The sequence below is a fragment of the Micropterus salmoides genome, unplaced genomic scaffold, assembly GCF_014851395.1.
Source record: "Micropterus salmoides isolate LMB-PRFRI ecotype aquatic unplaced genomic scaffold, ASM1485139v1 Ms_hic_scaffold_15, whole genome shotgun sequence".
Taxonomy (NCBI): Eukaryota; Metazoa; Chordata; class Actinopteri; order Centrarchiformes; family Centrarchidae; genus Micropterus; species Micropterus salmoides.
Genome location: NW_024040596.1, coordinates 5,740,183 through 5,768,114, shown reverse-complemented (window position 1 = coordinate 5,768,114; position 27,932 = coordinate 5,740,183). Strand labels below are relative to the sequence as shown.

Below are 27,932 nucleotides of genomic sequence, written 5' to 3'. Positions count from 1 at the left end.
TCAGCTTACTTTTCTTTCAAAAGGTGAATGCACAAGAATGCTCACCACAGTGGAGCCATAACAATTAAAACAGCTCATTAATCCTAGCTATGACAGCCAAAAACTGCATCTGGGCTATTTGTGGCAATGCAGCGCGGTCCCATTCTGTCGAGGCCTGAGTTGTTTAGGAACGGTTGTTTTGCAGTTGTCGGGGAGAAGCATCTAACAAGAGGAACAGAGATACAGCGTGAGACCAAATGCACGTCTTTGGAGAATTGTGTAGGAACTATAGGTCAAGTAATGACTGCATGTGCAACAACATAATGCCTGTCAAGCATCAAGAGATGTTTGATAAACACACAGTAGAATATACACTATACTATATAGAAGATAAACTGTCTATTCAATGCAGGTAAGAACACATTGTGGCCTGTATGTGTGATGTATGTAATTACATATATTAAACCTGTGCTTATCATCAAAATATGATCAACTTTCAGTGGAAAGAGTCCTTCCACATTAATATTATGCTGCCACCTAGTGGTTAAAGCATGCTACACATGGAAAAACAGGTCACTTCAACAGGGCTATTTTAGTAAGAGCTCTTTTGAAAACCCACACCCAGATTTTGTGACTTAACACACACTTTCCAAATATATTTCATGTGAATCTCCTTCCATTCCAACAGGTTCAGTGTGTTCTTTATATTTTCAAAACTATACCTTTAAAAGCCACGAACAATAGCATTTCATTGTTTTGTCGGTGAGAGATCAGAATAAGATACAATGTTTGCTATTCATGTTCATTATGTATTAGATTTGAATTTAAGTTTAAAAGAGCAGCTACACATCAACACGTTAAGCACCCTGTATGCAAGCTTCATTTCCTAGTACAATTAATATGGTGTGACAAAAATAGGACATTTTACTTTCTATTCGTTCATTTTTGTTTTATTGGGCTCTGAAGAGCATGTAAACATTTCAGGGCTGACCACTGAGCAGGTTGCCCAGCATGACTGGAGGTTGGAGAGAAGTCTGATGTCAGCTTGAGCCATCTTAGAGTTCAGTGTGCAACAACATTTTGGCTTTCTTCATGTTTTCGGCCACTGTTAAAAAAAGAGAGGACAAATAAGAATAAAGATCATAAATATTTTTCCTTACTGACAAAAGTCTCACTGCAGAAATGCTACAGTCTCTCTTTGTTTAATGTAGATAATTCAATTACAAGCCATTGAATAGGCCTACTCAAGATTAGATCATCAAATTAATTAAGATAAAAATAGTGATATCTTGTTTCTAGATAATAATACTTTACACTAGCAAGACATGAATAGTGTCTCACACAACAATATTTGTTATGAAGCCAGAAGTGTAAGCCTATGAAACCTATTTCTTGAGAAAAGTAGCGAGTAAGCAACGGCAATGTCGATCTGTGGGTTCACCATTTTGGTCTACACTGAAATATGAACACACAGAAAACCTGAAGTAACTAAATCATTATTGGTAAAATGTAGCATCAAAGGTGATATTTGCTAAGTCTAGCAGATCTGTGATGCTGCACATTGGCATAATGTTCCCCTGCTGTTTCATCTAGCTCCATCATCAGGTCAAATTTTGTGTTGAACCAAATTGAAAGTGAGCGCAGTTTTATAGACATATCTTGGAAGCATAGCTGCAGAGGCCCAGTGGAGCTTTCCATTATGAAGTCTATATCATGTTAGCCTGTGTAAACTTTAAGTTCAAAGTAAAGTAGTTAGATAGTCGTCTTCCAAGATCATAATACCCTGGTGCATTAATCCTTCTTCTGTTTGACCAAAACGTCCATTCAAGTTTAATGATAAACTGGACCTACAAATACCATTACACCCAATTAGGTTCATTTTGATAAGACCGACATCATATGGCAAAATGTAATTTGTGTTTATATATTAAAGGCACAATGTGTTATCCAAATGTGAACAACAATGTAGCCTCAGTACCAAAAATCTAATGCGAGATTGAAACCCGACCCTCAAATTGATTAACAGATCTTTTATGCTGAACAACAATTAAGGCCAAGCTATACATATTTTATGCTCAAGTTAAAGGTTTGTTTACATCAATACTGAATGTAAACACAGGTTTTTCATCTTTAAGTCAAACATAATACGTGAACGCGCTTATCTCTAAAAGTAATTAGAGCACCACAGCTGCAAAACTTCTCTCCTCAACTGCCACCCTGCTCAAACCTGAAACCTGCAGTCCCTCGCTAACATTCATATGAAGTCAGTCGTTCTCTCTGTCAGACCCATCTCACAAAAACAGTCTGAAGTTTCACACTGCTGACAGGTGAGGCATGCACCCCCACCCAAACTATCATTAGAGAGAGTGGACGGTCACTCACAATGTGCCATGTCACCAGGCTTGTAGGTGTAGCGGTAGTTGCTGTACTTTCCTGCTATACCTGTGCGCACAGTCTTGGATGGATCTGCAGAAAGACATGTCACACACATAAATTGAGGAGAGGGATCAGCATTATCTGATTGTAATAACTCTTGTGCTGTTCATTTTGTTAACTGCTCGTGTTTTTCTGACACTCATTATAAGCAACTAGGAATGAAAATATGAATTGACAAGGAGGGAGAGAACAGTGAATGTCAAAGTAAAAGAGAGAAAGTGTGGGAAGGTAGAGGAAAGAGGAAAAAAACAGATGACAGGTGTCAGTTTCAGTGAGACATCATGTGGTGAAATCTGGTTATTTAGGACTAGTGGTTATTTGGGACTGAGTGAAAAGTCCTAGTTTCACCTCCCACTCCACCATTAATATGCAAAACTACGGAGTCTGTTAGCCCTTATCTCTTTCCTTCTCATCAGCGCCATGTGAATGCAATGAATCTCTTATACTGGAATCCTTATTCTGTTAAAAATACATAAAATATACTGTGAGAGATTTGAATATCTCAAAATGATCTAAGTTTTGCTATTTGACCCAGTCTTATCGATTCAAATATTTTTAATTGCCTGTCTTATTAGACTGAAAATTGATTAAATGAATTCTAAATTATGATAAATGGTGTAAGTATTTACCAACAAAAAGGATTCTGGGAATGTAGTAGCCATCAACGGCCAGATTCTTGTCCGTAGTTTCCTCCTATTAAAAAAAAACAGTAGCATGACATAAACTCAGACAGTATGTAAAACGTATTTTGTACTAATTTGCTTACAGATGCTATTGTTCTTTGCACATCATTTAAACCTTTAATTATACCTGATATTGCTACACTGTCCATGATTCACCTCAAGATTGTAGACTAATTTGCATATCAATTTACAAAGTGCTAAAAAAATCCATACAGACTGGTAAAATGCTTATACCAGAAGAAGGTACCAAGATGCTCACTCATCACATTACCCCTTTATATCAGTCACTCGGTCAGTGTTTTTCTCTACTTAACGCAGCTTCCACATGTCTACACTGTTTTACAGTGAAAAAAGGTTTCTTCACATATTCACAAAGGACTCACCACCAAGTTGAGCATGATGAAATCCTCTTTGGCCATTTTCTGGATGGACTTGTCAGCAGAAAATGCCTTCTTCAGTGCTGTTGAAATAATTTTGTTTATCTTAGATTTGACATTGAAAAAAAACTGGCTTTTAAGTAATCATTAAAGTTATACATATGCTCAATATTCATATGCTTCCCCAAAAATGCATGCAGTTTCAACCCAACTTTAATAATTCAAACAGGGACACATGTGCAAGCAGGAATTGTAAATGTGGCCAATTATCTTCACTTACTGTGTTCATAAAAGTCCTGCCCATGCATTTATGTACAATTTGACTGACACAGAGGGTTTCAGGCAAGTTAGAAACAAGTTTTGAAGGTGGGGCCAGCAGATTATTCATGCCTAGTTTCATTGCCGGAGATTACACAATGTAATAAACTATAAATGTATGAAACCCAACTTATTTCGATTGTCCTCAAATACTGTAATTGAGTTGTGAATCAAACAGAATAATAATGGTTTTCACAATTAAATGAAGTACTGGTATGTTCAGACTTTGAAAGGCAGGCTGTAAAATATTCAGCTTTTTTCCCCTCAAACCTGACAAAAATCCAAAGAAAAAAACAGATTTTGCCCTGTAGGTGGTCTTTATTGTTTATGTGTTTAGAAACGCCAGCAGAGATTTCCATTGTGCTTACTTCCAGGAAACCAGCTGCGTGATAAATGAATGTAATTCTAACCTATTTTCATTGCCTGTTTGGCAGGTATTACGGAACACACCCATTGTGTTCCCCATGACACCAAGCCCAAGTCTGGGTTAGAAGGACAGTGGAGGATATGCAAGCCTATATTTTTATATTCAATGTTTTTCAGATGTAGTAAACCAGAGTTACTGCAGTACCTTGACTGTGCGGGCAGTTGTCTCGATGATGGATGACCATCAGAGGCTTCTTACTGTGAGAGCAAAACCACAGAGAAACAACTCAACACATTCGTGAACACAGTAAGCACAATGATGGGTGTCTGCGCGGTCTTGCAACATGATCATTGAGAAACGGGTCCCCATGCCAGACTTTTCTATATCCACACATTACATTAATGGTGCTGCATTCCATTAGTAATAGAGCAAATGTTGTAATGAATTATACAGTATTTTAACCAACTTGAACAAGTCTTTCTTCTTTTTTCTTTCCTTTCTACGTCACCTCATCATCCGTATGGACACATTAAGAGGAAAATACATCCTGCTCGCAAACTGCATATAAATTGTTGTATGAGATTCACAAATGTATATATTTTTTTCTAGTCAAATGGTTGCTGGGAAGTCTGTCAAAGAATCCTTTTGTAATACATTATTATTGTTGTTGTTGTTATAAACATATCTATAATCAGACAGCAGTATTTTGAGGAGCTGTATTGTAAGTGAGAAAGTCTGTGATCAGATGACAGTAATGTATATGCATGCCATCTGTTAGACCCCCAGCTTGAGGATGCAGTTACATCAAAGAAATAAAGGGCACAAATTACACTTTCCCATTTACATTCTTTTCTCACAGCCAAAACTCATATCCAAACAGATTTTTTTTTTTTAATTCAAGGCTGTTATCAAGGTGTAGAGTCTTACCTCTCGACCATCTTTGACAGGCCCTCCTCATAACTTTTGACCCAACTAATTCTGTCCCCCCAACCTGCAGGACAAAACAGCAATGAAGAACAATGAATGTGGCACACTGCTTGGTTCACTTAAAATTCAAAGACAGGCCTTTATTTGTGTGTAGAGTGACCCAAACTAGCGCTCACAGCTATGACTTCTGTTTGCTGATGATTGCTGAGATTGAAACTACAGTTGTGCATGCTTGAGGAAAGGAGGGTCACTCACCTCTTGACAAGGACTGAGGATTTGCCTTCTTTCTTTTCTGTTCTCCGGCACTGGCACAGATACCAAAGAACAAAGCAAACAAGACCCAGCGAAACATCACTCCTGTCTTTTGAGAGAACTGCAGTGACAGTTGGCCATTAGATTAGAGTGGAATTCAGTGAGATGTTAACTTGAGAGACAATTGGATTTGATTTTTTTCCCCTTACAGATGTCTGCTGTTCATGTTTTTCTCTGCAATGCTGACTCACCAAACAAGCTTAACATGGCTCAGAGTCAAATGGCTGTATATAAAAAGAATTCCTAAACATAATTTTCATATAAAATCTGCAGTATTATTAAAAATGCCATCTGCTTCTATGTTATTATATTAATTTATGTGAACTGTTACTTACTGTTATGTATATTGATCACGTGTTTCTTAAAAAAAAGAAAATACAAAGCTTTGTGTGCACGCTTTCTGATTCTTTTTTTTTAAGAAATAGGCATGCTGATACAATCACAGTACCATTACTATAACTTTAAACACAAATGTAAAAAAAAAATATCTCACCAATCCCTATCCATAGCCGACACATTTCTCTTTACGATACACCTACTAGTATTAAAACACTGTGGTCATTTTTATAGCGAATGTAATACATAATTCAAGTATTTCTGTCTCTTGAAGTCGCATTAAGTAAATGACTTACCTTGAGAGCACGAAGCAGCAAGCGCGTCTGTTGCAGCACCGTCTGTTGGCCTACCTTGTTTTATGTCAGGTATTTTTTTCTTTTCACCAAACTCACCAAACAGGTATATCAAAGTCGTGCGTTATAGCCTGTATTAAGACAACGGAAACATGCTCATTGTTTAGGAGATCTGGCTCAAAAAGACCTACTCAGCTTTCCACATTATCCCATACTCAAAATATTTGATCTCTCTGATGCCAAAACGTTTCAGTGTCTATCTATCTATCTATCTATCTATCTATCTATCATCAATCTATCAAGTTCAGTGTGCTTTATTGGCATGAATGTTTCAGTTAAACAATGTTGACAAAGCAGAGGTTTGAAGCGAAATCATGTTTACACTTCAATATGGCATAACAAGAAAATGAATTAATGCAATCAAGGCCATTCAAGTTATAGTTTTGCTCAGTCGCTTTGGTACATTTCTCGAATCATCCTCAGCATTTGTAAAACTGTAAGTGCATTTCTCGGAACAGATCTTACAAACAGCACAACAGAGTGGATGACCTGCAAAAGCCCTTACCTTGCTCAAAATCCTTAGTCTATCATTCAAAAGTAAATATTTAGGTCATTGAACATGTCAGTGCCATCAGAATGACAAGTGCTTGTGTCATTGTTTACGAACAAGATAGTCAAAATGTTTAGTCATATTATCAATATAACAGTGTAGTCTGTAAGGATTTTCTAATGTACAATTTAGGTTTTTATGACAATGATTGAAAATGAACAAGGCGGCACATTTTCTATACGTCATATATCACTTTCACCTGTACAAAGTTATACATTGCAAAAGATTGTACAGGATTCACAGTTACGCTTTTACTGTTCAAACTGCAATTTGTTGACAGACCATGTCATTGTGATACAGAAAAGAAAAAGATAAGACCGTTTTACAGCAGTAAATAGCACAACGGTAATAATTACAATTGGAAACACCTTAGGCTGACGTTCCTGTCTGTGTGTATATATATATATATATATATATATATATATATATATACACACATATATATACACGGTTGACCATTTTGCATGTAGTGATGCATGAACTTATGCCTAGATGTTTTGGGGGGTAAGACTATTCAACTGAGACAGGTCTAATACATTGTGATCAACATGACATAAGCAATTGATAATGTAGGAAACAGCAGACAATTGTACATAATCATTTGTGTCAATGTGTCAAAGCTTGCTCAAAGTAATGAGAAATTGCTTTTATGATGTGCACAAGTGAATAGAGGATGTGGAGGCTGAACAATTCGTTTTGAGAATTTCAATTCTGATCTGAGAAATGCAACAAAGCGACTGAGAAAAACTGTAAGTGCAACAGTTGGCTGAAGCACTCACTCTCCCTCAGGCTGGGACACAGGGACACACACATAGGCCTACTTGGTGGCAAGGTTTGCTGTATCTTCAAGTTCTTTGAAATCTGGAATTAATAGATGGAAATGAAATTCTCAAAATATTGGTCTCTTCTGCTTGGATATTTATCACATTTCAGGAGAAAATGTGTCTCTGTTTCCATCTCACCTGTTGTACAGTGCTAACATACTGGATATTCTCTCGGTAACCAGACTTTTGATGTCAATTGCAAGGGTGTGGCTCTGTACTTGGTAAGAAGTACCAAGCCTCTGCTTGATGACAGCATAACCTCTGTTTAGGGCCAGATAGCATTCAAGGTTTTTTTATTTTTGTTTCCAAATAGGTATTTTTGCTTTGAGTGATCATTTGGTTTACTCTAATTGGTGTTTGTAAAGCAGTGCTGGCTTGAGAAAGATGTCTGTGACACATTGCAGGATTTGTTAGTCTCAGGAGGACTAGCTGGCACATGTGACTCTTTTCTGGGATCTGATCTTGGATTTTAAGAGCCTTGAACTGGAGGCAGGGGTGCCGCCAGTAATTTTGGGCCCCATGACAAAAAAATCTATTTGGGCCCACAATGGCAGGCATATATACAGTATATAATAAATTATGCCATACACCAATAAATGATACTGACACTACAGAACATTGACCCAAATTACCTACAGTTCTGTATCACCACCACCTGATTACATACGTTACAATAGATTTGTGTGTCTGTGTGTGCAGGCTTCTCAAATAAATTGCCATTCATGATTGGAATAATAAAGTCTGTATCTATATATGTAATTTAATGGCCATAATTTAATCTAAATGAACATAACATATCATGTCTGTAACTTACATGCAGGCTGAGCTACTTACTGTTTCCAAACTGGGTTACAGATTGACATCCTTTCCTTTGTCTTTCCTCTCTCTCTCTTTTCTCTCTTTCCTTTTTTGAAAACCACATTTTGGTTTACTAGGCACCTCACTGATAGGCTAAGTGTGCTAAGGCAGGACCAGGCCATTTCATGCAGATGCAGGCAGGTGGTCGGTCAATATGGATGTTTACTTTTTGGTCAATTAGGATTTTATTGCCAAAAACGATTGATTAGACGAAATGATTAATTTTGTTATTATATTTAAAATATATATGTATACACAGTGATGATGGTTTATATAATGTAAAAAAATAATATAATGTTATATACGTTTTTACCTATTTTTGGGGCCCCTGTCAGTCATGAACTTTTCCCCCCTGACTGGAGGGAGTCTTGGGGACTTGATCTGAGGTGCATAAGAAAGTTTAGTGTCTTTATTACCAGTGGAATCCCAGTTCTGCTCTACACGCATTTGTAGGAGACTTTCTTTGAATGTATAGGATGTTTTTGCAGAATGGGATGCTTCTCCCATCGGTTGTAGTTTTGATGACCTCTATCTGTTGATCTATCTGTCTGTCTAACGATTGTTAGCCGTTACTATGGGCACACGCAGCGCTTAGCAACCGAAAGCCCTCGGCGCATGCGCAGTCTTAATTAATGATGCACTGTGGGATTGCAGAATATTGACATAGCAACCAAGCGGAGGTGCCACCAAGTTTTTCTCTGTACCTACTAGTTCTTGCTCTCTTCTGCGCTTAAACGGTTTAGCTTTCCTTTCTACTGCTGCCATGAACGGGGCAGTGGTAAAAAAGACCCAGGACACGCTGGGCAAAGTGATAAAGAAACCGCCTCTCACGGAGAAACTGCTAAGCAAGCCGCCGTTTCGATACCTACACGACATCTTCAGTGAGGTGAGATTGATCTGCTACATTTACGATAACGTTAGCAAGCTGATGATTGTTTAAGTAGTTCAATGAGCCTCTTCCCCCCAAATATTTATGAAAAGGCTAATGTCAGAAAACACACATACAAGCGAGCCAGTTAACTGGCTATATCACCAACGTTAGCATGAACCAACATAAGTGACGCTAACTATAAGTTAGCTAGCTAACACTAACTTCACTGTAACGTTAATACCTTTTTTTTCCCCAAACCACTACTGAATAGGGATGGTCAATCAGTTAAATCATTATGGTCAATCATCAACCGAAGAAAGAGTTGCTAACGTCCACCAGCAATTCATGTTACGTTTCCTATTAAGTTAACATAGTGGGTTAGCTAGTTAGCTAGCTAGCAATACCCAAAGCTGCGTTTAGTTGCTAGGCACGACCTGAGCCCACATGAGGACAACAAACCAGTTTAGTCCACTATTAGCTAACTAGAGTGAGATTATTGTTAGTATTAGCTTGGCTAAATATTGTCTGGTTCTTCGAACCCGTCACGTTGTGATCACTGATGCTGAGCAGCTTATCGTAGCTGGGCTGTTTGATAACGTTAATGCTAAGGGTTACGTTGTGCTATAATTAATCGCTGTGTATGTGTTTAACGTTACCGTTCTTGGAATCTGTTTGTGTTGTTCAAAGTTGCTTGCAAAATAAGCTGAGGAACACATAGATGAGTAAGTTACAGATATACTCGAAGCCGATCTGGTGCTAGTGAAGGAAGTGATGCTACACTAAAATGTCTGATTCCTTGGCAGCTGGGATCAGTTTAGCAAGCCACAGCAGCTGTTACTCTCAGGTGAAGAGACTGTCAGGTACAGACCGGGGTCAGTACTAATCACAAGCATCTAATCTGTGTTTAACACAGAGGTGATATACCACTTGGGGACAGGATGAGTTAGATGGCATGAAAAAAGTTGTTACTCAGTGATGGAGAATAGCTAGAATAGTATATATGAAATACTTGACGTCAGAATAAAATCTAATCTACATTTATTCATTTAGCTGACGCTTTTATCCAAAGCGACTTACAATTGCTATACATGTCAGAGCTCGCACGCCTCTGGAGCAACTAGGGGTTAAGTGTGTTGCTCAGGGACACAATGGTGGATGTCTCACAGTGGGAATTGAACCCAGGTTTCCCACTTCAAAGGCAAGCATCTTCTCTATGCGCCATCACCAACTCAAATCCAGACACCAAAGTTCTTCTTTCCACAACTGAATTTTATTTCTGTTACACTGCTAACTTGTTACAACAGAATCCTTTTGACGCGTGGTGTCAATCACAGCAAAATCTGTTTCAAGATCTCATTCTCACTTGCCTTCTAGCAGTCTAATATTTCACTGTAGGTTCATGTATATTTGATCAAGGGAAGCTTGTCAACATGTGGGACTCTGTCCTTCTGATTATGTGTTTGACTGCAAGAATGGGCCATCAAATAACTGAATTTTCACCATAAACTCTTGAACCGGACTATTAGGGCCAAAAAAGCACTCATGAATTAACTACACAGCGACAGTAATTCACATGTAGATTAAAAAGCTGCAATGTTAAAGTTTAAATTGATGTTTGACAAAATAACTTTATCACTATAAGCTTGCGTTAGAGAACCACTAGTGCTACATCCTGGGACATCAAATAGATTTGAGGACTAGATGTACATCAGCCACTTTATTTATTTCTTAATTTTTAGGTATGTGACAACAGAGTGTTTATTTGTAATCATTTCAGGTCATCAGGAGCACTGGTTTTATGAAAGGCCTGTATGGAGAAAATGAAATGAAGTCAGATAATGTTAAGGTAAGTTGACCACACACTGTACACCTGGTTAAAGTGTTTGGATATTGTTTTGTTTTTTTGTAACCTCTGGCCTCCTCCTACACAAAACTGATATCACTATACGCGGGTTAATAGTGTTCCCTTCATATTAATTTGTCTTTGTTAATGTGCTGCATGTGTATAGGATATGTATATGTCCTAAGCAGCAGCGTGACATGTGTTTGAGATCACCTGTGCGTTACATGGAACAGTCTGCGTGTAACACTACACGCTGCGTGACACACTGAGTGAGAGGATCTGGCAGGACATGACAGAGAGGGCCTGCCAAGGTGTCAGAACTCAAGTCTGCTGTTTGAGAGCTGACCCCAAATCAATACTTGATGGGAAGATGCTAGGCTTTGATAAATGTCACTGTTCAAAGCTGAATGCCTTACAAAGGGCAAGTTAAATTAAATAATATTCATTTGTCATTGTTGTATTTAGAATTGAACTGCTTTTCCCCAGAAGGTGTAACAGGTTGATTTAAAAGTGCAGGTTTGAGTAGAGAGAGAACCTCCCCTAAATATGTTTCATTCATTTATTGAACGCTTTGCTTTTGCAACATATTGCTCGCTTGCAGAATCAACAAATTTGAAAAACCAAGTTCTTGTATTTGATCTTTTTTAAATAAAATGTTTTGTCTTTAAAATAGGGATGTATTTTTTCAGAAAGAGACAGGCAGATGGCATGAAGGAAAGAAAAACATTACTATATTCCTAAAATGGTAGCTAGCCATGTCTACAAGACACCCTCTCAGACATGAGTGCCCATATTCTCAGTTGTAACAATGTTAAACCGTGTTCATAGAATGTGATTTGTTGCATTAAGGTAGGCTGATTTGGTCTGATTTCAGCATTAGTTCTAAGTCCAAAGATGACACCAAAATTTCACGTCTGTTGGCTGGGGATGAAACTTTAACTATAGTTCACTGTAACCAGGATACCACTGTGTGTGTCACTCACTTGCATTGGATTTTTAAGATGTGATCAAAAACATCATATCTCTAGAGATCACACTGTTGTTCCTCTACATTGATCCTTTTCATCTCTTATCTTAAAGGCACTCCATTGGGTTGAATTAACTACCTCTCTTTCTGTATAATGTTTAACATCAATTATGTATTTTATTAAACTGTCTGGAGAGCACCTGTGCAAGAGTGGGTTACTCAATAGAAATGTCATAAATAAAGGGATCAACGCTGCATAGGCCAGCCTATTATCAGATGTTACACAGAAGGCCCAGGTGGTTGCACCAGCTACAAGTCCTTATATTACACAGTTGGCAGGCTTCTTAGATGTGGCAGACTGATAGACTAGAAGCACTGCTTAGCCGGGTCATTTGTCTGGACTAGGGTCTGTTTTATTTACATGCATACAAGAATGCAAGAAATAAATCAAAGGAGGGGTGGATATTTGTTCTTCCAAGATTCTCACTTGAAATTAATAATGAAAGGTGGGAAATCAGTTAAAGGGTGAACGCATATTGAGATTGTTAGGCCAATTATAGTCAGAAATTGGGTGTCAGGACAGTAACTATGCATGGCTATGCACACTATGTAGAATTGTAGCATGTAATTCGTGTTGAACACTGCAAGGATATGTGTATCTCAAGGGTTTAATCATTCAAAACAGTGTGTTGGAAAATAACTCCCATTGGAGTCCCTTTGCTTTCACAACCACATCCTATCTCTTATCTCTCCTGTGCACTTTCCTGCTCATCACAGCATATTTTTTTCTTTCTAGGATAAGGACTCTAAGATAGTCTTCCTCCAGAAAGCGATAGATGTCGTGATGCTGGTGAGTGGTGAGCCCCTGGCAGCCAAGCCAGCACGCATTGTGGCCGGCCATGAGCCTGAGAAAACCAATGAGCTGCTGCAAGCCATAGCCAAGTGCTGCCTCAACAAGGTCTGTGTTCTTTGCAAAATTACACACATCCACAAACTGAAAAGCTGGTTGGGAAACACTCACTCTCCAATGTCTCCTATTCATTCATTGATCCTGAACAAATGTAGTATGGCACTACATAAAAAGAAAATTCACAGTGGTATTTTTTTAACTTCAAAATATTATACTCTTGTGGAAATTTTCTAGTCACCTTTGGGAGAGCTTTGAAATGTTTTAATTGAACCCTGGAGGTGGAGTGTAAACAGATGAGTTGGTGCCTTGGGGATAGTTGTTCTTTAAACAGTATTTTGATATCATGTCATATAGACAATCCTTGGTAATTTAAATGAATTCATCTCAGATATTATGCAACATTTTTGCTTTGATTTTGCTGTTCTGAAGACACTTGATTACGATTGTATTAGAGATGGTATGTCAAGTTTCTCAACTTTTATGCGTTTAGCTCTGAAAGTAAGATATATTCAGATAAGGAATGCGCCACTAGTCAAATACATGCTACATGCTGTTGATTCAAATTAGAAACACAAAAATTAGAATTTCTTTCTGAGCTTTTCTGATATTTATTTGTTCTTTTCCAAGCTTTTGTATCCATCTTTTTCTTTGAAGAACATTTAACACTGGTAAATAGAACTTTTACATTGTTGCCTCAGTGTTAATTTGTGCTGCACTCTTGAAACCTTTTCTTTGCCCCTTCCACAGGGAGGTCAATGACACCTACAGGCCTTTTCAACTGTTACAGTTTTAGTGTTTTGCTTAAGGACACACAGCAGAAGTTTGCATGCTGCTTTAACCTCCTTATTAAATATATTAACAGTTAATGCTACTTAATGATATTATGGCTAAATTAAATTGAATGATTCTCCTGCACTTGATCTGCAGATGTCCAGTGATGATGCGGTGAAGCGAGTGCTTGCAGGAGAAAAAGTGGACCCGAAGACAAAGGCCAGCACCTCCAGGTCACAGGACAAGGAAAATAGGGAGGGACGTGAACGTCATCTGGATAAAGAGGTGAGAGATCTCATGCCACTCAAATTGTGGAGTTTTGTATCATGTATTGTAATGTGTTAATCTGCTCAATCCAGCATATGGTGTAAAATGTATTAGCGGGCTTGAAAAAAATCAGTCAGATGATCAAATGATGAGTTTTCGAGTATGTAGCCGTGCCTGGTATTAAATCCTCACCCTCTGTGCTGACATGAACTTTTCCAGGAGAAGAAAAAGATTACAGAGCGCAGCGGGAGCCAGGACCAGAAGGACCCAGACCCGCCCAAAGAGCAGGAGAGCCGACGAAGAGATGGTGAAAAAGAGAGCCACCGTGACAGGGAGCGCTCTGACAAGCACCACCGCAGTGAGCAGGACCACCACGCCAAAGACAAGAGCCGCGACCGGGAGCGGGACAAGGATAAAGACAAAGGACGAGTCAAAGACAGGGACAAGGAGAAGGACAAAGAGAGGGATCGAGAAAGGGAAAAAGACAAAGAGAGAGACAGAGAAAAGACGAGAGAGAGGGATTCCCACAAAGACCGGGAAAGAGACAAGGACAAACGAAGAGACAGAGACAAAGAGCGGGAGAAAGAGAGAGAGCGATACAAACAGGGGGAAGAGAGGAACAAAAATGGAGAGAGTGGCAGTAGCAAGGTATGCCACTTAACCCCACTCATGTGTTAAATGTTAGCAACACATGCGGTTTTTTACATTCTGTGTGTATGTTTGTGCCCAGGTCAAAGTATCAGAGGAACTACAGCAAAAAGCACGCCACGAAGAGCCCAGCAAAACAGCCAAACCTGTGCCAGCGGTAAGTCTGGAAGTTTTCTTCTCTTTTGGTAGAAAGTCCACACGTTATATAATGTCTATCGTTGTGGCCATTTTTATTTTCTTATCTGCAATCATGGTGTGGCAGAGTTTCCTGTATGTCCAGTCAGCCAATTCAACAAACATAGATATTTTGATTTTACATGTTAAATTAAATATTGTAACACCTTTTCTTATAAACCAAAATCAACTATTAAACCCTGCACAATCGGTAGAGAATTAGACCTGTGTATTGCAGACGTTTTAGTGTTAGAATCTAGTCACTTCTGCAATGGCCTTGTCGAATAGTGTTTAGCAGACTTGTGAGGTCTTATTTTCTCTTGTTATCTGTGTAATTGATACATGTGAAGATTTTGTGTATGCGGTAATGCTGTGTTCTTTGCCTGTGCAGCCTGCAGAAGCAGTTGAGAACCAGGTAAGAACTTTCTCAGTACATCTGCTGTAAAACAACTAAGTTGCCATTGTAAAGTGTAAATGTTGGTGTGTAGTAAGGCTTGAGATGTTCAACTAAGCAATACCAGCCATGCTTTGTTTGGTGCTGTTTTGAGGGTGGTTCTCACACTACTTCTTCTTCTTTGCATCCCAAAATAGTTTTTTGTCTTCCTGGCTCTTGTTCATCTTTATTATGTTCCTTTGCATGATGCCTCTGCAAGAATGTCTGCTGTTGAAGCTCCCAATGCATATTCTCTGAACAGTCACTTTTGTCATTTGGTTTTTCCTAAAGGAAGCTGCTCTGTGTGCTGTGCTAGAATGTTGCTGCATCCCAGAATGTTTTTGCATGGAGAGCTCTGTCTGTAGCATGCTTTAAAATATAATTCAGCATGTTTATTTGTGCTTAATAGCACTATACCATAGCTCAGTGTACCCAAGGTTTAGATAAAAAAAAACAAAAACAAAGATTAATGTTGAATGGTTAGCACAATAGAGAGCCAAATCATACCGACAATTACTGAGTGATATGTTGCCTTTAAGTGCTTATTGCCCTAAAGTTGTATACGTTTTTCCTGCTCGTCTTTCCTTCTCTCACAGTCTGATAGTCCAGCTAGAATACCACGGCCTTCATCTGCCAAAGGGCAGAGACGAAGACCCAAAATTGGAGGTCAAGGTACCACCCAACTCTTTTTCCACCCCAACACCCTATTTTGCTCACCTATACCAATGAGGCATATCTCACATAGTTATTACGGATGTTTACAATAACTGAACTTTAATCATTGGCAGAAAGTTTTTTTTTTTTTAGTATGTCCAAATAGATTTTACAGTTGACTGCTTTCTGCTTGCACTACTCTTGTCTAATAAAATAACTGACTAGTTTCCCTTAGTGGGGGGTAGGAATGACTCGTCAGGATTACTGTTGGCAGAAGTAATAAAAGCTTCATCTAACTGATATTAAGAAAAACTTTTCCAAAAAAGATCTAGTATTTAGTATTACAAATATTCAACAAATATCAGTTCATCTGTTTTTCACACCCCACACTTAGGGTGTCACAGTGCTCTGTAATGATTTTCTTTTATAGTTGTATTAAAAAGGGAACTAACAATGCCTTGTGTTTTTCTGCTCTCAACAGATGAATCTGACAGCGAGGGAGGTAAGTGTTCCCTTTTTCATCTCTCTTGTGCAGTTGCATGCAAAAACAAGTTTTACGGTTTTTAACATTCATTATCAAGTGGAAATGGGGTCAGCATGACAGCAGAGCTCGTGCACTTGATCTAAAATGCATTTTGAGGATTGTTTTGGTAAGCTTCAATAATGGAAAAGGAGAGTATTGATCAAATGAATCATCCTCTAATGTGACTCAGACAGCAAGTGTCTTTCTCAAAATGTCAGAGAGCTCCTTTGGGTTCAGGCTACACATCGAGTCATAAAGTCAGTGCAATCACTCATTGAGTGACTGAGTGACACACTCGGTGATTAAGGGCAATGATATTTTTTGTTAAAGCATCTGAGCAAGTTTATTATGAAAGGCCAATATCATATACAATGTCTCAAAAAAAAAAAAAAAACCCTTGTCCACAGATGGACAAAAGGAAGAAATCCCACAAGAGGCAAAACAAGGACACATCCCCCCTCATTATACAGTCGGGTTTGCAATAAGAAAATGTACGTGGCAAAAAGACGTAATATAGATATAAACATAAAGTTTTATCAGTTTGTATTAGTTCCTGAAAAGTTTAGATGGCAGAATTTGTGTCCTTGTTGAAATTGTGCCACAGTGTGTCAAATTAATAATTCAAGTCACTGTTGTCTTATTCACAGATGGAGATGATCAGTTAGCCCAGAGGCCTGCCATCCAGGAAAATGGAGACACTGCAGGCTCCTCCGTGCCATCCGACATGGCCTCCAGGTCTGTGAAGTCAACACTTACAGCACTTACAGCTTTGTTGAGGGACTGTACGGGGTACTAATCAAACATTACTCTTCACTTACAAAATAAAACAGCTCACAGCTGTTTGTCACATAAAAAAATCTCACTTTCACTACTGCTCTCACATTTATCTGTAAAACACAGACATAAACCAGGCTCGATACAATATAATCAAAACCTGAACAAAATAAATTGCAATATTGTGCAATAGCCATTTAATACATGATACATTTATGAAGTGTAATGATGTGTATGAATGTTATTGCATTGTTCATGTTGCTTTATTTAAAAAAAAAAAATCATGGTAGTTTTGACTTTTGAAAGTTAGGTTTTCTCCTGGGCCAGGGTCAGTTACAGTAGGTTACTTTAAAAACAGAGCATTCATAATTATAATACATAATTGCCTTTAATTATGTATTATAATTATGAATGCTCTGTTTTTAAACTTACTAATCAGTTAAAATTAATTGTCTGGGCAGCTGTACTGTTATTAATATTGTGAATGTTTGTTTTTCCAGGCAACATGTATCGTCTCACAAGGTGTAGCCCGTGAATCAAAATAGAAATTACTCGTAGAAATACACACGCATCCTAATCCTTTCATCCTCCAGCAGCAGGCGAATACCACGGCCCAGCAGTGCTCGCCCAGCACCTCCCCGAGTCAAGAGACAGGAAAGTTACACTGATGTGACCCCAGCTGAGAGGTGACTCCACCACACATATTCATTAATGTCACGAGTCAGTGGTTTTGAAACTGCAGGGGGTGCGTGGATGTTAAGCAAACCTATGGATCATGACTTAGATTATTAAACAAAATGCAGTAAACACACTGGATGAAGATGGTGTTTGTGACTGTATAATAATAGAGCAAGTGGAACGAGGGTAACCAGTCTAACCAGTCTAACCAGTCAACAGTTACATGGTAAAGGTGTGACGCCTTTCACACAGTATAATATGATATGTAAGTTTCAGGAAGAAATGAGTCAAGCTCTTTCTGTCTTTCAGGCTTACCAGTGCCAAGCCCTCAGCACCAGTCATCATGGATGGAAATCGGCTGTCTGAGGATGAGGAGGACGACGATGAGCAATTTGTCGTGGAGGAGGCGGTTCCTCCACCTTCAGATGCTCCTAAGATGGAGGTGATAAATGACTTGAACAGCGAGTTGTTAAATACCACTGGTAAAAAATTAAAAAAATAAAAAAAAGCTTTGGATACTTATCTACTTTTTTTTTTTTTCAATTACAGGACACTGCACAAGAACTCAACAGTGAAGACAAACATGGTACATGGTCATAGTTGTGTCTCTTTTTAGTTCACCCTTATTTTTGAACGAGCACTAATGCCATTTTTCATCTAGCTGAATTAAGCCAATTTGAGGAAACAGATCTTTGACTTTTCCCCTCGTTGTTTCTCTCACTGTAGGTGGCCTAGTCAAAAGGATACTTGAGACCAAGAAAGACTATGAGCTGTCCCCATCTCCAAAATCTAAAGAACAGGTATGTACAGTTATAGTAGTAGTTCCACTAGAGGGCAGTATCAGCCTGGTTCTCTTCTCTTCTCAGCTCATCTTTATCTGAGCCTGTCTCTAGCTGTAACACATAATACAGGTAAATGTTAAACCTCACCATCAGTGCAATCAGCCATTCTTTCTGGAAAGTTTGCTCTCCAGGGCAAGCGTTTTAACCTCAGTGAAATGCCCAGTGCAACACTGGTTATTATCAAAAGAAAGATGTAAACAAATGGAGTGGAGAGGTGTAATTGCACCACCTTCTAACCACAAAAATGTTCCCCTTCAGTGAAGCTGAAGGCCTAATAACCAGACAAGCAAGTATGGCCCCTAACAGACCACACACATTAAGATGTCTGGAGCAAAATGAGCTTGTTTTCTGGGGTTGCTCAATATCTTAGGTATGCTTACATTTTTTGATTACAGACTTCTCTGTTCTTTGTACAGTTTGAGGGTATTTGCCATTTTTTAGCGAACTAGCTTTTAGAGCAATCTTGTTCTGATTGTTCACACCCCTTCTCCGTGTATGGACTTAATCCAGTAAACGGACAATGCACAACCAGTTTTTCAGTCAAAGGCTTTCAGTCCTGCTGTATTTTTGTCTCTAAACGTCCTCCATTAAAACTCAGACACACACAGGTTGAGTTATATCTTTCTTTTCTTCTTCTCTTTGATTTAGACTTTATATTAGACATGAAAGTCCAACTTTTTCAAGGTGATGCATTACTGCTGTTTCTCATGCGTTCCCCTCTGTCAGCTTATTTATCAGCCAGAGAGAAAGAGAGACATCTTTCATCATTATTTGGAGTGTGAATCAGTGTGAAGCTTACAGTTTGGTCTGTACTCCATGGCGTGAGGTGGCGTACGCTGTCTGCTTTGGGTGGTCCTCGTCACTGAAGCATGCTCTCCCAGCATCCCTTCCTAGCTGACCACCCTGACTCTGATGGATGCCCTGTTTTGGACTGTCACTCATGCAGAAAGGCCCCCTGATCTATCCCTCTCCTGACTGTGGCTTCAGACATCTTCCCTCATAACTCACACCTGACATTGTCTCAGCTCAGCCACCAGTAAACTGGAGTAGCTTGACCGGAATTTGTAGGCCCAGTATTTAACCATGCTGACGTTTTAAATTTAGTGTTTACAAATCTCTGCCCATCTCAACAATCTCTTAAAAATAAATTATCTCCCAAAAACTATGCAAGTACATGCATGCACAGACACACACAGGCAACACATCCAAAATAGTGGAGCTCTTTATGTAACATGAGCTTTGCCTTGTAGAGTTTCAGAGGTTCTAAACCTCCATTTCAGAGTATCCTGTATGGCCTGCGTGGTCAGCTTAGAGCAGGTATGTCAGCACATAGGAACTGTTCAGTCCTCCTGACCGTGCTCCGTCAGCTGGATAAAGAACTATAATGACTTCCTTCCAGACATGAAAGGGTGGAGAAGTCAGCTTAATGGAGTCGAGTGTTTTTTTTCTTTTTCTTTTTCTTGTAATCACGGTAAAACACGCAGGGTTAAAAATGTAAATATTGAGCTTCCTCATTCTATGTGGTATGACAGGTTTGAAATTTCAGCTGCCGCAGTTCATTTTTTTAAACACCAAAGTTTATCAAAACACTGTCTAAATGAGTCACAAACCACCCTGATTTAAGACGCGACATCTTTCTCACTTTCAAAAATCTGTATGTTATTGTCCCTATTATAATTTGTGTTCTTTGTCATTTCTGAATTCATTTTGCTATAGTTAATGTCAGTGCCTAGGAGCCCCACTGCTGTACTGATGTAAATAAAGGGAATTCTTAAACAGTCAAATGATTGTATTAAACCATGTCCCACCACAGTGTGTGTGACCAAAGAATTTGCTGTATATTTTCGGGGGTGACCTTCCTCATGACCCCTCGGCGGTATTGTATATTATTCCAAGATACTTCTCGTTTTATTTAGACAGAATCTGCCCCTTGCAGCAGCTGCGTTTTCATAAGAATTTTTGTGTACTCTTTTCCCCCTTTTCTTTGCCCCCATCAAATTAGCCTTGATGAAGGTTTCTAATGTATAAATAAACCCTGTGGCATACAAATGGATGGCTGTTGAGTGAGAGTCACGGAGGAGAAGGGCCAGAATACTCTCTGCAGATTTGTCAAGAAAATAAATACTCCTCTCTGCAGACCTCTGTGTCTTCATAAACATCGGCAACAGCGTTTTTTTGTGGAAACATAAGGAAGTGACCCTGTGGCGTTCCATTAGTCATATTACTTTTGTAGAGGTCATTTTGACTTGTTAAAGGAATTTGGTCATGGTTATGAGGATTACCTACCTGAAGCACTCCCAAGCTGTTATCAGACAAGACCTCAACCTTGACAGCACAGTTTGATTATGATGTAAGAAGTCAAATCTTCACACTCCCTTTTCTCCCATGAGAACCTCTGAATGATGCACCACCTTTTTAAAATACAGTTTCCATTTTCAGGTACTGCAGTATAGCAGCACTGTAGTAGCACTGGCTAGTGGTCCCTTTTTTGGAGGTTCCCTTTCAGTTCACCCTGTAGCCCAGAGTGGTGATCTCAGTTGTCTCCCCAAGGGGGCTACAATGACCCTTGCAGCAACATCCTGTAACCTCATCGGCCATAAGCTTTTCTCCTCACCTCACTGACTTCAAGCTATTTTTATGATCTAGCTAGACTTTTGAATGGCCTTCTATGAAAAATGGTGAGGAAGCCCATAAACAACGTCCAGAGCCAATTCTCATCCCATGCTTCCCTCCCTGGCTCAGCTCTCAGGGACAGGTTGTAAAAACCATCAGGATGTGCATCAGCGTCTTCAAATGGCCACAAGTAGCCAGTACAATTCTTCCCAGAAGCTCTCAAGTTGTTATATGTGGTCTTTAATGATCTACATGTCCTTTTGACAGACCCTTTTTTTGTCATACTTGTGTTTGTGATGATGAAAGAGTTCACGTGAGTTCAGAAAGAGGGATGGTCTTTAACAACTGACATCAAGCACACTGTGCCACAACCTATTGTAACCGCTATACATTGATTGTGGGCAAAGAATGAGAGGTTTGTACATTTGTCTCTCATCTTCTCCTTTTGACCAAAGTGACTGAGTGGCTGATTAATGAATGAATAAACTATAATGAAGCTTCTCCCCTTGTGATGGAAGCACCAACAACTAGTCAAAGTCTAAATCATTGTTTTCCCAGCTAATGATACCCTAGAGGTTGCTCTGCTGCTGACAGGTTCTATGCATGCACGCCATTTTTCTCGTCAGAGGATACTTTGAAGCATGTTTTCCTCTTGCCTAATAAAATCCCTATTAGCAGTCCATAAATAACCATTTTGCCCACATTTCTTAGCTAAGCTTATTAAGCATTTGGGTGAATTTCACATTTTATTGTTACAATACATCCATGAGAATTTCATTCTGTTATCCCTCCTTTGAAGGAGAGCCAAGCAGAGAGTTTATAGTCAAAAGTAAGTGTGTTTCCGTTCAACAACAACATGAATGCTGATGAAAACAAGATTGAGGTATTTACTCACGTACTTTGGCAAGATGGTCATCTCGATTAACAAAGCTGTACTGTAGGTACAAAACACTTTAAACCAAACTTCCTACTCTTAGTCCACCTGCCCCTTCTAGCACCATTGTCATCCCATTGCTTGGGCTTTTTGCCACTGTCTGGGATAATGGGAAAATCTGCCCCCCCTCCCCTCTTACCTCCTCCTCCTCTGTGGTCACCACGTCTAAATATTGTTCTGTGATCTGGGCGAGAAAAAGGAAAACTAGGAGCACTCAGGTCTCGTAGACCCTGACAGAGACCTCCATAAAGCTGTGATTTATATCTACCCGGACAGAGTGCACACGAACCAGGGGTCATGTTTTCATGCCAAGTTTTTTATTTTCCAACAGAGAAGGGGGGCGGGGGGTCCTGTCTGGGCTGCGCAGACCAAACCGCAGCCAGGCAGGCCGAATGAGCCGTAGTGTGTTTGTCTAGCTGCAGGGTTCACAGCACCCATTGGAAAGCCACCCACCTTGTTAGGGGACCGCTGGGCTAAGGCGTTACAACCCTCACACTCTCGAACAACCACAAATGGGTAACGAAGAGTGAGGTTGTCAGAAATTTGTACTTGCTTCCTGAAAATCAATAATGGCAAACGGTGATGTTTGATGTCATTTCTGCACTGTGGTCTTGTCTATTCCAGCTGCCTTTTTAAAATTGTAATTACTGTGCTGTTTAGTTTGTTTCAAGAGATGTTTGGCTTGATAAGGCAAATGCTATATGCGCCAGCTATGCCAAGCATATGTGGCCGGCTGCCCGAGCAGGCTCTGTGACAGATTGTATGTTTTGAAGAGACTGTCATTTAGTTTACACACTGTCGCAGATATAATTTCTGCTGCCTCATGAAGGCAGGTGTTCCCATCTGTGCATAAATTGGGCCAAGAGTTGAACTTAAAAGGAGGCATAAGTGTTGAAGTTGCTACTTACTGCTGTAGTAAAATAACCCCACTGCCACAGCCTGTTACTGAAATAAACAAGACCTTAATACCAAGAGTGCGGGTGGGGGCTGTGTGTTCACTGTATGCTTCGCCTGAACCTGTGTGTGTGTGTGTGTGTGTGTGTGTGTGTGTGTGTGTGTGTGTGTGTGTGTGTACACACACTCAGAGGCCTTGGTAAAGCCCAGCTGAGCAAACATCCTTGGGTTTACTCCCTGCCAAGGGAGGTCCTCCTGATACCTTCCCTCCTTTCACCATGGATGGACAACCCCCCCCATTACACACACACACACCATACACCGGAGGCCTTCATTTACCAGTCACCCTACTTTGGCCGACACAATTCAGCCGCACGTTTGATCTTTATATATACAGCTAGGTTGGTAGAATTCCTGCCCAACATTTTTAGCCTTGAAATCCTAAACCACTAAATGCAGCCCTGCTCTGGTTGTGGTCATTTGAGACTTTTCTGGCAAAGGCAGAATTCCTAAAGAGGGTTTATTATGTTTTGGTCTAGGGACACAAGTGATTTTTGTTAGTGTTCCTACAGCTGTTTGATAATGTTTTGTTTAAATCATGCAGATTATATCAACTGTTTCTTTCAATTCCCATTAAGACTTGGCTGTAGAGAAACTTGCATATGAAAATAAATTAATCATTTAATTTAATCATACACTCTTCAGATTTAATTCAATGTTCAAATTCTTCGCAAGTTGACAATACCAAAAATGTCACCCACTGTGTTCACCACCTCCACTTCCAGAATGGGCTCTCTGAAGCAGCACGGAAGAAGGAGCGGGACATGGTGACGCGGGAGATAGAGCGGCTCCGCTCCTCCATCCAGACAGTGTGCCGCAGCACCCTGCCTCTGGGTAAGATCATGGACTACATACAGGAGGACATGGACGCCATGCAGGCTGAACTGCACACCTGGCGACGGGAGAACAAAGAGCATGCACAGGCCTTGCTGCAGGAGCAGAGGTTGGTTTGGCACATCCATAACAATATGGCAATATACTTCATTGCTAGTTCATTGACAGACTCACGCTCTCATTTACAGATTCCAAAACATCATATACAATTCTGCTTGCGATATATAAATAAAATGAAATGAATAAATAAAATTATTGCATGTCGGTAATGAATCATCCCTTCTGTGTTTCTGTGTGTGTGTCATGCTTGTAAATTCTGCAGAGCGACAGACAGGGCAGTGGAGCCTCTTAAGGCAGAACTAGCTGAGCTGGAGCAGCTGATCAGGGACCAGCAGGACAAGATTTGTGCTGTAAGGTCCAATATACTGAAGAATGAAGAGAAGATTCAGAAGATGGTGACTGGAATCAACTTTTCTTCCAGAACCTGAAGTGAGACACAAGGTCTACAAAGAAAAACTTTCCTGAAAAATGCACTAAAGATGTGAAGATTTAGTGATAAACGGTTTCTCCTTCAGAATAATGGTAAGACCAATTTTCTTGATGATGTAGGATGGGACCAAACATTGCACTTTTAGGGGTTTTGTCAGAGAGGGGATGGACACAAACATATTAGACACCATCAGTCAGATTTTGATAAATGAAAGCTCTCTATGATGGTTTGGAGGTCTGTCTCTCATCTAACACCTGCTGAGACTGACAGGTAAATACATGAATAAAATATCTTTCTGCTCTGCACACTAACAGTACCCCATGTGTTATCCCTTTTCTGTAATGGTGCCTTTGTGGAATGAGCCAGTGCACAGCTCATGACCTGAAAGTTAAACTAGATAGTTATATTTAATGCTGGGTCTGTTCATAAAAAGCTATATATTCTAAAATGAACAATAATTAACCTGAGCTTGATTTGCTGTACACTCAGCAATCACTGGACCAACTTTAAAACCCATATCATTTTTTTTTATTAGCCTAGAAGAACAGTTTTTTGGAGTGTGGCACATTTAGTTTCGTTGTGTTTCATTGCCTAACTTACTACTACACGTACTACACAGGACGTGTAGGTTCTTTGGAGCAGTAAGCAGGCTTCTGATTTGCTGTTTTCCGTGAGGAAATGTCCAAATACATTTTCTATGTGGTATCCTGGTTTGAGTTTGTCCTGGGACCTTTTACATGTCATGCCGATGTTTCATTTATCTTTTAAACATTTTCTTTCAAGCTACCCTCCCTAAAAAATGAAAAAAGACCAAAAACATTTAGACTGTTTTCAGCAACATTTTCCTGTGCTTACAACAACCTGATCCCATCTTGTAAAAACCGATCACAGTTCATCTATTGTTATTTCGCTCTTCCACTTTAGAAGCACCGCTGCACTTTGATAAGGGAGGTACTTCTAAGTTGCTTGGATAAAGCTTTTTGGCAGCAAAGCAGTGTTACAATTTGTTCTTCTCTCTCTGATAGATATCTTCTAAAACATAGACACACTAATATACTTCAGGGAAAGGTAAGCGTGTACTCACTCTCCTTGCAGTGTCTGCCATTGTGGAGGACCCTCCATTTTATTTGTACTGTAGGATTTGCCAAACTGTTTCTTTTTCGGGACAGAGACAACATTTGGTCAGATGGCAACTTTTTGTGTGAACCTTCAATTCTTAGCTCCTTTTGTGACTTTGAGAAATGTACAGATGTATGAAAATATGAAGCAATACCGGGCTGATAATTGAAGCTGGACAATGGACGGTAGAGACGTGGGACTGAAAGTAACCACTGGCCCAGTTTTCCCGCCATCTATGTTGACCATGTGGTAATGAAAGTGCAGCTGCCAGTTGTACTGCAGATTGGCCTCCCTGAAGATACATACTGCCAATGTTTACAGGAAAATATTAAAAAACATTGATGAATGTAAACCGATAACTTTAAAAATTCATACTTTTTTTTGTCATGCCCAGTTGTATCAAACCTAGTTAAACTTTTTCAGATGTGAATGTGATGACCATTCATACTGTAGCTAGACCCACTCTTCTCTGCATAGACCTCCAGAAAATATATTTTCTGCCAAAACATGGTTTTTCCTGCAGTGTGTTACCGAGAGGAAAGGTGGCACCACGTCTCATAAATCAGCTCTCTGACATTACTAATGTCTGAAATTGAAATGTTTAGCTTCTGACTAGCAAATTGTGTTTAATGGAACTGTTTATTGGCATCGATGGCTACAGGAAAACGTTCAAAATGACACTGATATTATCTTTTGAAAACGGCGCACACTGCATTGCTTCAGTGGGAAGAATTTACACTGATACTATTCATTTGACTGATCGCTTTGAGAGCTATTCAACAGTAAAAACGTTATCTCATTTAGTCTGATTGTACTCCGTTTTCATCTCAGTATTATATTTAGTCCTTCAAATATAAATGCTAATTACAAATACATTAAACATAAAAAAAATCTTACAAGCAACACTCCTAGAAAAGTGAGGAACTGTGTGTTCATGTCTTATATGAAAGTACAATTTACACTGTAAACTATTTGTATCATATGCTCTGTTTCTCTTTAAACTGTACATTATGTATATGTGGAGATTGTATTATAGTTTAAATAATTATATAATTTTGTAGTGGAGTGAAATAAATGGTTACATTGTAATAAACATTTGTCTCCTCTTGTTTTTGTAAGAGTAGTGCTCGGAGTAGTTAAGAGAAAGCAACAGACTCACAGTTAAGTTAGCCTTAGAATAGAGGTGTGGATTGCTGACCAAAATGATAAATGACCCTGGTTTGTGTTTTTGACGAGTTTATGTGAAGTCCTTGTGGCGTCTGGCACGGCCAAGTCACACTCAACGAGACTTGTTTCTTTTGAAGCCTTCTCCGACACGGAGACCCTCAAGTAACATTAGCAGCAACGTTTCCCTGGAAAGCCATGAAACAGCTGCAACATGCACAAAAAGCATATTAGGAAGGCCCTTTAACAGCAATTAAGCAAGATTTGGACAGAACATAAGTGATGCAAGTCAGAGATTTAGCCAAAGGCCCCTTGCAGAAGGCATGGACACCTGCTTTCAGCAAAGACGCTGGCCCCAGTCTCAACAGATGGATTAAAAAAAAGACTACAGCACAGTCCAAAGAAAGGACAGCTTTATATTCCATCTGCATTTCCCTTTTAACTGTGGGGCTCCACAAAGAAAAAGTGACTTAAGACACGACTGCCCCTTAACTATCAAAAAAGGCTCTTGAATTTTCCCTTGAATATCACAATGGACCACGCTGCTAATGAGTGACTACACCTTTTACTTTTACTTTTGTTGCCTACATTTACCTAATCCCTGTGTTAGGCCAAACTAAAAGGCCCAATAACTTTTTCTACTTTAATCTCGAATATTAACTACACTTATATCCTCTCCAAACTGACTTTGTTTGTGTTCTGCTTCAATTAAATTACTATCAAATGGTTATTGTTCTGAGTGTTGCAAGTGTGATCAACTCTGTGAGCCAAACACACTGCTAGCTGTTCATAAATACAATTAAACTAATTAATGGCATTTCAGAATTGTCTAGTTATCCTCCTTGAAACAGCCATGTCTTCACAGAGCTGGAAGTCAGTAAACGACCCCTCACATGGCACTGTTGACCTGTTTATTTTTAGAGCATCACCAGGTCCTCAGTGTGGAAGGTTCATCTGTCATCAGGCAGCATAGCGTCATGTCTGCATGCTTCCCTGGTGTGTGTTACCCACCTAAAAATGACGGGTGAAAAGAAGGGTGGCACTGCACTTAAGGTATACATTCTGCAGTTACTGCCTACATGCGACCAGCAGCTAAACAGAATGCCTATTACTTGAGTACACAGAAACATGGATATAGAGTTTGTAGAA

General features: G+C 39.4%; 2 protein-coding genes across 3 annotated transcripts; one reads left to right on the top strand and one right to left on the bottom strand.

The window, feature by feature from the left end:
• Positions 1 to 911: 911 nt before the first annotated feature.
• agr1 (anterior gradient 1) lies at positions 912 to 9,953 on the bottom strand. Its single transcript, XM_038720119.1, has 9 exons — positions 9,848 to 9,953; positions 6,032 to 6,159; positions 5,343 to 5,460; positions 5,088 to 5,151; positions 4,365 to 4,417; positions 3,482 to 3,558; positions 3,045 to 3,108; positions 2,362 to 2,445; positions 912 to 1,084 (listed from the first exon to the last, which is right to left on the bottom strand). Exons 3-9 carry the CDS (start codon positions 5,437 to 5,439, stop codon positions 1,035 to 1,037), a joined length of 489 nt encoding a protein of 162 aa, XP_038576047.1. The 5' UTR covers positions 5,440 to 5,460; positions 6,032 to 6,159; positions 9,848 to 9,953; the 3' UTR covers positions 912 to 1,034.
• On the top strand, positions 8,967 to 26,712 carry traf3ip1 (TNF receptor-associated factor 3 interacting protein 1). Of its 2 annotated transcripts, none has more exons than XM_038720118.1 (16): positions 8,967 to 9,206; positions 10,969 to 11,037; positions 12,798 to 12,959; positions 13,839 to 13,967; positions 14,169 to 14,597; positions 14,680 to 14,754; positions 15,163 to 15,186; positions 15,801 to 15,876; positions 16,340 to 16,360; positions 17,029 to 17,116; positions 17,752 to 17,841; positions 18,143 to 18,275; positions 18,383 to 18,419; positions 18,560 to 18,633; positions 23,902 to 24,119; positions 24,333 to 26,712. In XM_038720118.1, exons 1-16 carry the CDS (start codon positions 9,084 to 9,086, stop codon positions 24,496 to 24,498), a joined length of 1,914 nt encoding a protein of 637 aa, XP_038576046.1. In that variant the 5' UTR covers positions 8,967 to 9,083; the 3' UTR covers positions 24,499 to 26,712. The 2 variants fall into 2 exon arrangements, with proteins under 2 accessions (XP_038576046.1, XP_038576044.1); XM_038720116.1 differs by having other exon boundaries at positions 17,749 to 17,841.
• Positions 26,713 to 27,932: the final 1,220 nt, after the last annotated feature.